The sequence below is a fragment of the Rutidosis leptorrhynchoides genome, chromosome 1 (assembly GCF_046630445.1).
Source record: "Rutidosis leptorrhynchoides isolate AG116_Rl617_1_P2 chromosome 1, CSIRO_AGI_Rlap_v1, whole genome shotgun sequence".
Lineage (NCBI taxonomy): Eukaryota > Viridiplantae > Streptophyta > Magnoliopsida > Asterales > Asteraceae > Rutidosis > Rutidosis leptorrhynchoides.
In genome coordinates this window covers 403,938,147-403,952,460 of record NC_092333.1, presented here as the reverse complement: position 1 = coordinate 403,952,460, position 14,314 = coordinate 403,938,147, and the positions used below count along the sequence as shown (strand labels likewise).

Below are 14,314 nucleotides of genomic sequence, written 5' to 3'. Positions count from 1 at the left end.
AGTTTCGTTCAAAAATACAAGTTCGACCATAAGAGTTTAAATTCCAAACGACACCTAGAGCATGGTGTTTGGGGTTAAACTACCCACATCTTGGCCAAACTTCAAAAGCTAAACATTCCAAATGCGTCCCCTATCAAAACAAAACTGGAGGCCACTAATTTAACCGAACACCCTTACCCTTGTCCACGCCGGAACCTAAAAAGAGTAAATAACGAGAGGGTAAGCAAATCTTAGTGAGTGCAATAGTTATACACATACATATATAACCTACTTACCTGCAAACAATTACACCAAATCTGCATACATGCTAGCAATATAATTAGCATACCTTCATAACGTATAACACTAAATCCTCGATAACATAAGCTAGTATAACAATAGCATATAACGCAAACATTACAATATGCTACAACACAATACACAAACATCGATGTTCACAACATCCACTATTATCCAAATCCCAAGGTTAGCCCAACGAATGGTATCGTCAACATTGAACTTATTCCCCATCCGTCCTAATTAATGTGGTAATCGTCAACATTGAACTTATTCCCACATATGAGGTATCGTCAACATCGAACTTAAACCCTCATCGAATGTCACTACAATAGTGGTATGGCTTCGTCAACATCGAACTTTAAATCCATACATGAGGTATCGTCAACATCGAACTTAAACCCTCATCAAAACGAACAAACAATATACTCTAGGATATGGTATCGTCAACATCGAACTTTAACCCATACCCATAAGCAAATAAATCATATACATACATATATAATTATTCCACTCACCTTAACGCCTTTGGTGAGTTAATCAAGCTCGCAACCTTCAACGCAACGTACCTAGTACATTATGTATATAATTAATATACAATTCATTAGACTAAACACCAACAATACACTCTTGTGCATTTAATGACTTAAATGCATTAGTTGACCAACTTACACCAAAACCGTCCATTTAAGGTCAAGACCCATCATAAATCACTAAAAGCTAGTGATTAAGGTCTAACAACACTGACTAACACAAACTTAGGACATTTCACACTCATCTTGCCCAACTAGGTCAACAATTACCCATTTAATCATTTTAAAGTCAACATGCCCATTTCGCGTCATCCACTAACCCAAACCCTAACCCTTAAACAAATAAAATAAGGAAATCGAAGTTAAGGCTTACCACTACAATCAAAACGTAGCTAGGGAGTAGATGAACAACTTTAAGACACGCACTTTGACTCGAAACTAGCTTCTTCCTCTTTGGATTGAGCTTTCACACACTAAAACCCTTCTCTCTCTCTCTCTAGAATTTAAGTGGATAGGAAGTGGTGGTTGAAAATGGAGTGATGACACTCAATGAACTGATCTAGGGGCCTTAAACTCGTTCCATAAGTGAAATTACCAAAAAGTCCCTTTAATATAACCAAAGTAAGACAGCTGGCCCGCCAGTACATCTGGACGGCGTCCAGAATATTGGACGGCGTCCAGTCCTTCAACACAGGAAGACGTCCCACACATTGGACGGCGTCCCAACCCTCTGGGAAAATAGGATGTTACAACTCTCCCCCACTTGAACTGGATTGCGTCCTCGCGATCCAAGCTGCATGACAAGCAGGAAGATATACCAAAACAAACTCTTCGGTCTCCCACGTAAACTCGGAACCCTTACTACGATGCCATTGAACTTTAAAAGTTCTCACCTCTTTGTTTCTCAACCTTTTGACCTTCTCATCGAGTATAGCAATCGGCTCTTCAATATACTCTAACTTATTGTTTAGCTCAATCTCGTCTAAAGGCACCCATGCAGAATCATCCGCAAGACACTTACGGAGATAGGAAACATGAAATGTATTATGGATCCCCGTAAGCTCTTCGGGTAATTCCAAACGATACGCAACTTCACCAACACGAGCCAAAATCTTAAACGGCCCAATAAACCGTGGAGCTAACTTTCCCCATTTTCGAAATCGGATAATACCCTTCCATGGCGAAACCTTAAGCATCACCATGTCACCTTCTTGGAACTCAATCAATCGCCTACGTTTGTCGGCATACGAATTTTGTCTATCTTGAGCTGCTTTCAAATGAGTCTGAATCATCTCAATCTTGCTATTCGTCTCTAGAACCAAATCGGTACTCCCGATTTATCTTTGACCCACTTCAACACAACAAATCGGAGTTCGACACCTACGACCATAAAGCATCTCATAAGGTGGCATCCCGATACTAGTATGATAACTATTATTATACGAGAATTCCACCAAAGGCAAGTGCTCATCCCAACTACCCCCGAAATCAATAATGCACGCCCGTAACATATCCTCCAATATTTGATTCGTACGTTCGGTTTGACCGTCCATTTGAGGATGGTACATCGTGCTCAATTTCAATTGTGTACCCTTATATTCATGAAAATTTTCCCAAAACCGAGATGTGAAACGAGTATCTCGATCCGAAATAATAGATATAGGAACCCCGTGTCTGGATATCACCTCCTTGATAAACAACTTAGCCAAGGTCTCCGACGATATCGCTTCCTGAATGGGAAGAAACAAAGCACTTTTCGTCAATCGATCAACTATCACCCGAATCGTAGCAAATTGGGTCCTCGCCGTCTTTGGTAACTTTGTGACGAAATCCATGGTAATGTGCTCCCATTTCCATTTCGGAATTTCTAACGGTTGTAACTTACCATACGGCTTTTGGTGCTCGGCCTTAACTTGCAAACACGTGACACATTGTTCAACATACTTTACAACATCACGTTTCATACCCGGCCACCAATACTCTTTCTTCAAATCAAGATACATTTTCGTCACGCCCGGGTGAATGGAATACTTTGACTTATGTGCTTCATCAAGTAGCACTCGTCGGAAATCACCCAATTTAGGCACCCACACTCTTCCTTGAAAAGACAACAAACCATGCGGACCTAAGGTAATAAACTCCGTTTGGCCCACGATTCATTCCTCATGTTTGTTGTTAACAAAAGCTTCAATTTGAATCTCACCAAGCTTTACAAGAAAATCGTTAGTAATAATCATGCGTAACGATCCTACTCGTATCGCCGGATGTTGACTCTTCCAACTCAACGCATCCGCGACCACATTCGCCTTACCCGGATGATAAAGTATTTCACAATCGTAATCTTTTACCACATCCATCCACCTACATTGTCGATAATTCAAATCTCGTTGATCAAAAAGATGTTTTAAGCTCTTGTGATCTGAATATATTGTACACTTGACAGCGTAAAAATAGTGGCGCCAAATTTTCAACGCATGAACAACCGCCGCCAACTCAAGATCATGAGTAGGATATCTCGTTTCGTGTTCCTTTAATTGTCGAGTGGCATAAGCGATGACTTTAAATATTTGCATTAGAACACACCCGAGCCCATTTAAAGACGCATCACAATAAACCGTCATGTCTTCTACACCTTCCGGCAACACTAAAACCGGAGCTTGACATAACTTCTCTTTTAACAATTGAAAAGCAATTTCTTGCTCGTTCTCCCAATTAAATCTCGCATTCTTTCTCGTCAATTTCATCAATGGAGAAGCGATCTTAGAAAAGTCTTGGATAAACTGACGATAATAACCGGCCAATCCGAGAAAACTTCGGATTTTCGTAGGCGTAGTCGGTCGTCCCCAACTCTTCACCGTCTCAATCTTCCCCGGATCTACTTGAATACCATCTTTGTTCACAATATGGCCAAGGAATTGAACTTCCCTTAGCCAAAATTCACATTTGGAGAATTTTGCATATAACTTCTCCTTCCGCAACGTCTTCAACACACCACGCAAATGATGTTCATGTTCCTTCCTACTCTTCGAATAGACAAGTATGTCGTCAATGAACACAATAACCGACTTGTCCAACATAGGTTGGTACACTCGGTTCATAAGGTTCATGAATGCCGCCAGTTCATTCGTAAGACCAAAATGCATAACTACAAACTCAAAATACCCGTAACGTGTTCGGAAAGCCGTTTTCTCAATATCTTCCTCACGGACCCGCATTTGGTGATAGTTGGACCGTAAGTCAATTAGGGAAATACGTCACACCTTGGAGTTGGTCAAACAAATCGTCAATCCGAGGCAATGGATAACGATTCTTGATCATCACTTTGTTCAACTCCCGATAATCGATGCACATCCGCATACTACCATCCTTCTTCTTTACAAATAAAACCGGAGCGCCCCGCGGTGAAGCACTCGGTAGAATAAAACCCTTCCCAAGCAACTCTTAGGTTTGATTTAACAACTCTTGCATTTCCGTTGGTACTAAACGATAAGGAGTCTTAGCAATGGGAGTAGCACCCGGAACCAACTCAATGCGAAATTCAACTTGTCTTTCCGCCGAAACACCTGGTAATTCATCCGAAAAAACGTCTTCGAACTCACTAACCACCGAAATTTCACGAATGGATGGTGGCTCTTCACGAGTATCAACTACATGAGCAAGAAAAACCATGCCACCACTAACAAGAAAACGACGTGCCCGTGCATAGGTGCATAATGACACAAGTCTTCTTCGTTCCTCGCCATGAATAATTAACTCTCCCCCACTTGGGGTCTTCACATGAATAGATTTTTCATGGCATGCAATATCGGCTCTATAACGATCGAGCCAATCCATACCAACAACAATATCGAATTCACCCAAAGTCATCGGGATAAGATCAATTTTAAACGTTTCGGAACCAAACACAATATCACAATCATTACACACATCAACCCCTAGCACCGTCTTACCATCCGCTATTTCGACTTCTACCGGATGACTTAACTTAGCTAGTGGTTTATCAAGCTTAGACACAAAACGCGAAGACACAAACGACAAATTTGCACCGCTATCAAATAGTATCCCTGTCGGATTAGAGTTAACCATGAAAGTACCTGAGACGACTTCTTTGGATTGTTTGGCCTCATCATTCGTCATCAAATAATTTCGTCCTCTAGCCGTACCCGCCGCCTTCTCTAACCGTTTAACATGGTCGGTGTTTAAATTGGGACACTCCAACTTTCGGTGTCCTTCTTTGTTGCAATTAAAACATGTGAGTTTGTTTGTCGTAGAAGGCTTCGTACAATCTCAAGCCAAATGACCTCGTACCCCACAATTGTAGCAAGTAGGGATAAAGTTCATGAAACCTCCCTTCTTCACACTATTTACACTTTTGGAACCCTTCTTGTTTTTCTTATTGGAAAAGTTCGAATGACTCGAACCCTCAAATTTTCTCTTTGAGAAAGAGAAGTCGCTTCTTTTTGGAACCTCCGGCTCGAAACCCCGAGCCAATTCAAATAACTCATCAAAAGACTTAGCGGCTAATCTTACCCTTCAACTCATCGCTTAGTGTACGATAAAAAACCTAGCATCAACTTGTGATCATCACCAACATACTCCGGAAAAAAACGAGTCTTTGCCAAGAAGCTAGACTTGAGAGTAACCAAGTCCATTGAACCTTGTCGCAAATTGTGCAACTCGTCCCGGATTCTATCAAGGTCGGAAGGAGTTCGGTATTCTTTGAAAAATTCTTTTTTAAACTCTTCCCACGTCAAACTCATGCATTGCTCTTCCTCGTATAATCGGATTTTATCGTCCCACCACAACTTGGCCTCTTTATGCAACATACTAGAACCGTACCTCGCCTTCTTCTCGGGAGGACACTCCGCGGTACGGAAAGCCCCCTCGATGTCGGAGATCCAACATGTGCTTTTCAACGGATCCCTTACTCCATTAAACATAGGAGGTTGAGCATCCTTGAAATTTTTGTAATGGAAGTCTCGCCTTCCATGTCCACCGTTACCATCACCCCCTTCACCACGAGGATAAATATTTCTAGCTTCTAATGCCTCCTCAATCGCGGCATTCATTCGTTCGTTTATTAACTCGGTTACTTTCCCATCAACCGACTCTTCGAAGACCTTTCGGGCATCCTCAAGAAATTTCGCTCTTTGCTTTTTAATGATGGTCTCAACTTTGGCCGTAAACTCGAGGTCCTCACTCGTACCTCCATCATGGTTCTCGGGTCCATTTCTCGTCTTCATACTATAAAACAAAAATAGATTAAACAATGAAACGAAAGGATACAACATAATATTCTTATACACCCCGCCGCCCCATCTTACTTAACAATCGTCGTACATCGCTTGTTTGACACGATTTGAACCCGTAACAATGGTAGCTAATCATTGTTACACGAGCACATCGTATTAACTAGCTAGTACAACGTCTATCTCGCTTGATGATTGCAAAACACAACACAATACAATTAGCGCATAGTTAGTTCGCCTAAACCTAGGCACTAACAAATCCCCGGTCCGACCCGTCTCCTACAAGTCCCTCATAAAGCGCATACACAATAAAGTCTAAGTCTAGGCACCTATCTCAAGTCGCCTAAATCCCTTAGATCATGCTCTGATACCACTTGTAACGACCCATACCTCGTTATACCAAAATATGACCCAAAAAAAAAAAATCTGTTTCAACACATCTGGACGGCGTCCAGTAATACTAGACGGCATCCAGCTCTGAAGGTTGGGAAAGCGTCCAAGCATATTGGACGGCGTCCAAATGAACTGAAAGTTCCTGCTCCCCGGGTCCAACTTACATGAGCGGAAATTCCGCTTCCCGACACTTTTAAACGAATTCCTTTTCACAACATATTAACATAATTAAAACTAAGAGGTTTCCACAATAAAAGCAAGTTTTACAACATCGGGCCCACAACGGCCATTTTACGAGTTTCGTTCAAAAATACAAGTTCGACCTTAAGAGTTTAAATTCCAAACGACAACTAGAGCATGGTGTTTGGGGTTAAACTACCAACATCTTGGCCAAACTTCAAAAACTAAACATTCCAAATGCGTCCCCTATCAAAACAAAGTGGGAGGCCACTAATCCAACTGAACACCCTTACCCTTGTCCACGCCGGAACCTAAAAAGAGTAAATAACGAGAGGATAAGCAAAGCTTAGTGAGTACAATAGTTATACACATACATATATAACCTACTTACCTGCAAACACTTACACCAAATCCGCATACATACTAGCAATATAATTAGCATACCTTCATAACGTATAACGCTAAATCCTCGATAACATAAGCTAGTATAACAATAGCATATAACGCAAACATTACAATATGCTACAACAAAATACACAAACATCGATGTTCACAACATCCACTAGTATCCAAATCCCAAGGCTAGCCCAACGAATGGTATCGTCAACATCGAAATTATTCCCCATCCGTCCTAATTAATGTGGTATCGTCAACATCGAACTTATTCCCACATATGAGGTATCGTCAACATCGAACTTAAACCCTCATCGAATGTCACTACAATAGTGGTATGGCTTCGTCAACATCGAACTTTAAATCCATACATGAGGTATCGTCAACATCGAACTTAAACCCTCATCAAAACGAACAAACAATATACTCTAGGATATGGTATCGTCAACATCGAACTTTAACCCATATCCCACAAGAAAATAAATCATATACATACATATATAATTATTCCACTCACCTTAACGCCTTTGGTGAGTTAATCAAGCTCGCAACCTTCAACGCAACGTACCTAGTACATTATGTATATAATTAATATACAATTCGTTGGACTAAACACCAACAATACACTCTTGTGCATTTAATGATTTAAATGCATTGGTTGACCAACTTACACCAAAACCGTCCATTTAAGGTCAAGACCCATCATAAATCACTAAAAGCTAGTGATTAAGGTATAACAACACCGACTAACACAAACTTAGGACATTTCACACTCATCTTGCCCAACTAGGTCAACAATTACCCATTTAATCATTTTAAAGTCAACACGCCCATTTCGGGTCATCCACTAACCCAAACCCTAACCCTTAAACAAATAAAGTAAGGAAATCGAAGTTAAGGCTTACCACTACAATCAAAACATAGCTAGGGAGTAGATGAACAACTTTAAAACACGCACTTTGACTCGAAACTAGCTTCTTCCTCTTTGGATTGAGCTTTCACACACTAAAACCCTTCTCTCTCTCTCTCTCTAGAATTTAAGTGGATAGGAAGTGGTGGTTGAAAATGGAGTGATGACACTCAATGAACTGATCTAGAGGCCTTAAACTCGTTCCATAAGTGAAATTACCAAAAAGTCCCTTTAATATAACCAAAGTAAGACAGCTGGCCCGCCAGTACATCCGGACGACGTCCAGAATACTGGACGGCGTCCAGTCCTTCAACACTGGATAGCGTCCCACACATTGGACGACGTCCCAACCCTCTGGGAAAACAGGATGTTACATATCTTTAGATATCACTAGAAAGACTAACATTGTAGTGACCTCAATACATATATTGAGAGTAAGAAAGCTGTGGAATGGAACGATTTGATATGAAATAAATTATTTTTTTACATTTACGCTTTCTTTTTGTTTTATTCACAAATTCATCTATATTGGATCTTAAAAATAGCCCATTATACGAATGAGTGTTAGTACCTAAATACTGAAATCGAACTGGTACCGATCGAATATATGCGTTATAATATTCGGTTTTAACTATATGAGAATTTGGTATTCTATATGTAAATAACTAGAGGGGGTGAATAGTTACTTAATACGATTTTTAAAAATTTTTCGATGATCAACAAGATTAAACAATCCTTGATCAACTTAATCAACCCAAACTCAATGTGTGTAGTGTTTATGTTTGAAGTAGTGCGGAAAGTAAAGTAAAGAACATAAACACAAAGATTTATAGTGGTTTGGGTGGATGTTAACTAATCCACCTTAATTCACTCCCCGATTCACTAATCGAGAGTTTTGCTTCACTAAGTCTATTCTTCAAATCCGGTGGAAATCCGATTTACAAGTCTTGTACTTCCTTTGTAGAAAACAAACCTAATCTTTCTATCCCTTTGAAAGATCACCTCTAACTTAGATGAACTTGTCTTCACCTTGGACAAGTATTAATCCTCAATGGAATTAATCAACTTCCTAGTTCCCTTTAAGGAAGAAGATTGCTAAGCTAGATTATGCTTATAGTTACAAAGTAAAAGACTTACCCTTTCTAGTGATGAAAATCCTAAGACAATTCAAAGGATAATACAACACTAAGTAAACTCACAAAGATAGTAATTTGATAGTAAGTTTACAACACTTCTACAATCTATGAGAACATAGAACGTCTCTTGCTAATCACAAAAATATATATGAATTATGATCTTGTGATTCTCTGATAAATTTGAATTGAAGCATGCAAGAGGGTCAAATCTTCAAAGCTCTCCAAGTCTTGCTATTTATAGAGAGAGAACAATAAAACTAGCCGTTGTTGCGGCTCAACCCACGGTCGATCGTGGGTCGACCGCACGTTGTCGGGTCACTTTCATCTAGCCGTTGTATGGCCGTTTGAATCCATTCAAACCTGGTTCTTTTGGCCTCTTTACTTCATTTAATACCTGCAAATGATACTCAACATCCTATAAAAGTACTATATGCATTAAGTGTATGATTCTCCTTGGTTGTATTCTTTAAATAGTGACTTGTCATAATCAAAGATGGAACCCCAACATTCTTAGATACAAGTCTTGATAACCAATTGAAGTAATCTCGGATTTATCATAAACTTTTGCTTAATTTTAACACACTTGCTTAAGTCCTATTGGTTGGTCAACATGTCATTGATGAAAAAAAAACCTAATTAATCACTATGCATGTAATTTATTCATCTTTAAGCTTATACATGGATTAATTAGATGTGTTCATGATGTCTTACATAGTGAAACAAATAAGTTCAATTAAGCATGTTGTAAAACATCATATTATTACTAAATATTTAGTCATAATATGGTTATGGCCATGTCACTATCAAGAAAACTCAGTCACCGCACGTCGCACAATGCACGTGTGCGATGTCTTAAAGATCCCGACGCGACTAGGCTATGATCCAGTCATGAGCGGAATTTCTTGATTACCTACACTTCACACTTTGAATGTGCGTTTGTGTCATAGATACCTCAGTTATGACTTGTTCATGGTCTGGCTGTGGTCGAGAAATCTCCGCACCTCACATATGTGCGCTGACATCGAATTTTGGATCGCGACTAGGCCGTGATCCGATCATGACTGATAAAACCAAGTCGCAGACATGAAATTTGTGGTTTCGATTGGGATTTTCTTTCTTTCATTTTTTTGAATAGCAAGTTAGGAGTCACTTACGTGGTCCAACACATGTGGATAATCCACCCACCCAATTGTATCTGGAACACCTGCCACGAGGAAACCCACAATACCTATTTGAATCTGGGCCACATATTTCGAATTGGGAAACCTCTAGTGAGATTCGAAACCGGGTCACGTCCTTCGAATTGCATGCTTATAGAATGAGCGGTATCGTTGAGCTATCATCTCATTGGTGGTTACTATTAGAATTACTCGGTGATCACACACCGCAAAAAGCGCGAACCACAAAACGCTTGTTAAAATAAAATTTCAATTGAAGTTGTGATGTGATCCAGCGGTTGGTGGTCTGCCTCTTTTATTGGAGGTCAGGATCGCAACGGGTGGTTTAATCCCCTCGGGTGATCCTAATCGCTGTAAAAAAAAAAAATTTCAATTGTTATAATAAAATAAATTTCAATTTCAATTGTGTTTGTATTTGAAGTAATGCAGGTAAAACCAATATTAACATGGAAATGATTGTATTAATGTACAATGGAAGTATGTTTACAAAGCACAATTCAAAACTTTACATGATGATACATAACGATACAATCTAAATTTGACTATTGATCATATTGAAGTGTGATTTATTTTGAAGATTTGGCAAACAAAAGGGTAATACTCTTTTTGAAAGAGAGACAGCCTATCATCAGCCAACTTGGTCCTGTAGGTGCACGATTTGTACTCGAACCAAGTGAACTCATGGTATAAACTTTCTTCACCTGGCTCCATAATTGAACACAAGGGTGATATCTTTTCCATTAATGGTGGACCTCCAAAGTATATCATTGAAACTCTTGACTTCATTCTGTCTGCAATCACTCTATGCCTTATACTTTTGAATCTTCCATTTGTCATCACCTTCATTAAAGTCAAAAATGTTATCTATTACAAGCATGCCAATTAATGTATTATGAGTATAGTCCAGATAAGCATATTAAGAAGACCAATATTAATAAGTACAGGGTTTATTAGTATTTGTAGTATCAATTTTACCTGAAGCAGATCATCCACATTGATGAAAAATGAAGAATGATCAGGTGGGACCGCAACCCATGTTCCATCAGGCAGACAGATTTGTAGACCGGATGTGGTATTAGATCTTGCAATTGATATCAGTTGTGGGTCGGTATGTTCACCAAACCCAATTGGGTTCCTCATGCTTCTATGGTTTGGGTTTGGGTCAGGGTATGGGTCTGGGCAGGCTGGATAGTGATTAAACCTGAACACAGTGTCGGCCTTGTCGTCACTTAGCATTCTGCTCAACAAACTTTTTGGCTCTATTTTAAGGCCTTCTGCCATTAACTCAAGAATTTCACACCCCAATTTTTTAACTGCTTCCATGTACTCTTTTGCTAGTGACCTTGCATAAGAAAGAATGTTTTTTATTAAATGTAAGTAAATGGAGAAAAAAAATATATGTAAAATTACTAAAGAACCAAAGGGTCATTATCACAACAACATTTCAACTAAAAAGTTGGGAGTTAAAGGCTCATTTGAGTCAGTGATACAGTGATATGTTAATATACTTGATGGTTGTATATATTATGGGAAATGATATTCACACATCAAAAATTGATTCATACCCAAATTTACTACTATACCCTTAATTTATAATTATGAAGATTCAACTCCTTAAATAAACTTAGGGATATAACTGTAAATTTGTGTTAAAAAGTGTGTATGAATCAAAGTTGGTGTGCGAGTATCACCTCTCATATATTATGTATGTTAGATTTTAGGTCATTCGTTCATTCTAAAAAAGATTAAAGGTTTTTTTTTACTTTTCAGGCTATTCGGAAGGCATATTGATGTACGCAGCATGATTACTCTTGGCTGTTTTTAACTCTTCTCTAGCCACCACAAAATATTTTATCTAGACATAATTCAAACATGAGACCTCGTGTAAGAAACTAATGACCTTAACCACTAGGCTAAAAAAAATTATGGAAGGAAAATAATTCTTACGAAAACATTTTGTTGTGTGTTGGGAAATCTTTGGAAGTAATGAGAAGATATTCGATCCAGCCGACGTCACCATTTGGTCCAATATTGTTGCTTCCGTAACCTAACGGATTTGGGGAACAATACTCGTCTTTCTCGATTTGGCTCATGTTGAAGAATCGTATGGTTTCTTTTTCTAGTGCTGACACGAGCCATAGTTGAACACCATGATTCACGACTTTAAAAAAGCCGTAATCTTGACACGCTTTAACAATGAGGTTCTTGGCGTCATGCGGACACGAAAGGTCGATAACAGGAATACCTGTAAATTGAGTTTTGTTGGTTATGGTGGTGGTGCATGGTTTAACACGGGGCTTGTTTTGGGGTTGTGATAGTATCACCATGTTGGTTGTTTGGTGTCAATAGAAAACGGAACTATCTATTTATACACGTTAGGAGGCAAAAAGTAGTCAGCATGCATGTGCGTAACAAATAAATAAATGAAAATTAAATAAATAGATATAGATAAATACGTATATATAAGTATCTTGTTATCTTTGATAAATCACCCAACTTACTTGGCAAGAGTTTGAAATTTGTGAATCACCTTCACCAAATACCCATGAGTGATCGATAGTTTCAAATTCCGAGAGTCAAAAGAGAGGTAAATTTCAGAAGTATAAGACCACTATTATCGGTAGTGTTGTTGGGCTGCCAACGGCGCTACCGTTGAAGGGCGCCGATATTAGCGGCGTGTGGTTCATCCGCCATTCAACCACCGCCAATGATATTTTCATCTTTAGCAAAGTTGATCACGAGAGAATGTAGCCGTTTGATGTCTAACGGTCCCATTTCTAGCCGTTTGAACATTTAATATATATGTATATATTTTTATCTTTAATTTCTTACTCTCTATATATACATACTCCACATCTAACAAACACACTACAAATTTATATTACAACATACTCCAAATTATATTTACAACATACTTCACAATTCTTACTCCACAAAATGAATAATGTCGATTAGAATTTCGAAGATATCGTACAAGTAGCTAGTGCGTATGATCCAGAACACCAACTCGAACTTCTTGATTATTTAAATGCCGATGATGAAGAAAATCAAGAACTTATTCCGAGAAATCCAAGAAGATTTTTTATATAGATCGTGCTGAAAGGGCTACACTTTTGTGGAATGATTACTTTTTCGACACACCAACGTTCCCCGAAGATAAATTTCCAAGACGATTTCGAATGAGCAGTCGACTGTTTAACCGTATACCCGCAGGTATACTCAGTTATTCTCAAGAACATATTCCTTCATACTTTAAATATTTTCATCAAATACGGTGTAACGACCCTGGATTTTCCGACTTATATTATTAATATTTATTATTAATACTTGCGTTGTACTAAATGTATTCTTATACATTTTACTTATTACCGTATTTGACTTTCCATGTCCCGACTCGTCTTTTCGACACGTGCTTTTCACGAATAATATTTCGAATATTATTTACGTTCATGATTAATTATTATTAATTATTTCTAATTAACTAATGTAAGTAGTTAATTACTTGGGCTTGTTACTAAGTTGTTGCATACTTATACATGGGCTTTTGTTAATGGACTTGAACTATCAAAGCCCACCCTACATTTCTTAATGGACTAATTGTGAGACCATCATTATGCTAGTGATACATTAAGCTTAAACAAGATTAATTAAGTTAAGTGTGGAGACAAAAATGTTTCAAGCATGCAAGCACCAACTTTCCATGCATTTAACCTTATACTCTTCCTAGCATACAACACCCTCCCATACATGAAAGAACAAGTTGACCACCCCCCTTTGGGAGCCTCTAAACCGTCGGCCTTTTGTTGGTGGGGAGGGAGTTCAATTTTTTATTTTTATTTTTGTTACTTATATGCTAGTTTACACTTCATTTTACACATACTTACTTACACCACTTCTTTTCTCTCTAAATTGTAAGTAACAACTTTATTTTTCTTTCTTCTTTTTCCTTTAAAAATCACCAAGTATCATCATCAATTTACTTGTTTGTGTTTGTTGTTAAAGATCAAGCTTTATAGTTTGTATCTTCATGAATCTTGCTTCTTCCATCCTTTGTTTGATGAGAAGT

General features: G+C 38.5%; 1 protein-coding gene across 1 annotated transcript; it reads right to left on the bottom strand.

Annotated features, from left to right (window-relative positions):
- Window positions 1–10,497: 10,497 nt before the first annotated feature.
- LOC139901470 (gibberellin 2-beta-dioxygenase-like) lies at window positions 10,498–12,575 on the bottom strand. Its single transcript, XM_071884181.1, has 4 exons — window positions 12,196–12,575; window positions 11,224–11,590; window positions 10,837–11,088; window positions 10,498–10,599 (listed from the first exon to the last, which is right to left on the bottom strand). Exons 1-4 carry the CDS (start codon window positions 12,573–12,575, stop codon window positions 10,498–10,500), a joined length of 1,101 nt encoding a protein of 366 aa, XP_071740282.1.
- Between the last annotated feature and the right edge of the window lie 1,739 nt (window positions 12,576–14,314).

Bases quoted from the DNA above. Each gene is read 5' to 3' on its own strand.
- LOC139901470 (XM_071884181.1), bottom strand. From the start codon at position 12,575: ATGGTGATACTATCACAACCCCAAAACAAGCCCCGTGTTAAACCATGC. The intron at 11,591-12,195 runs GTAAGAATTATT...TTCTTATGCAAG, and splicing joins ACACACAACAAAATGTTTTC to GTCACTAGCAAAAGAGTACA. The intron at 11,089-11,223 runs GTAAAATTGATA...ACTTTAATGAAG, and splicing joins ATGTGGATGATCTGCTTCAG to GTGATGACAAATGGAAGATT.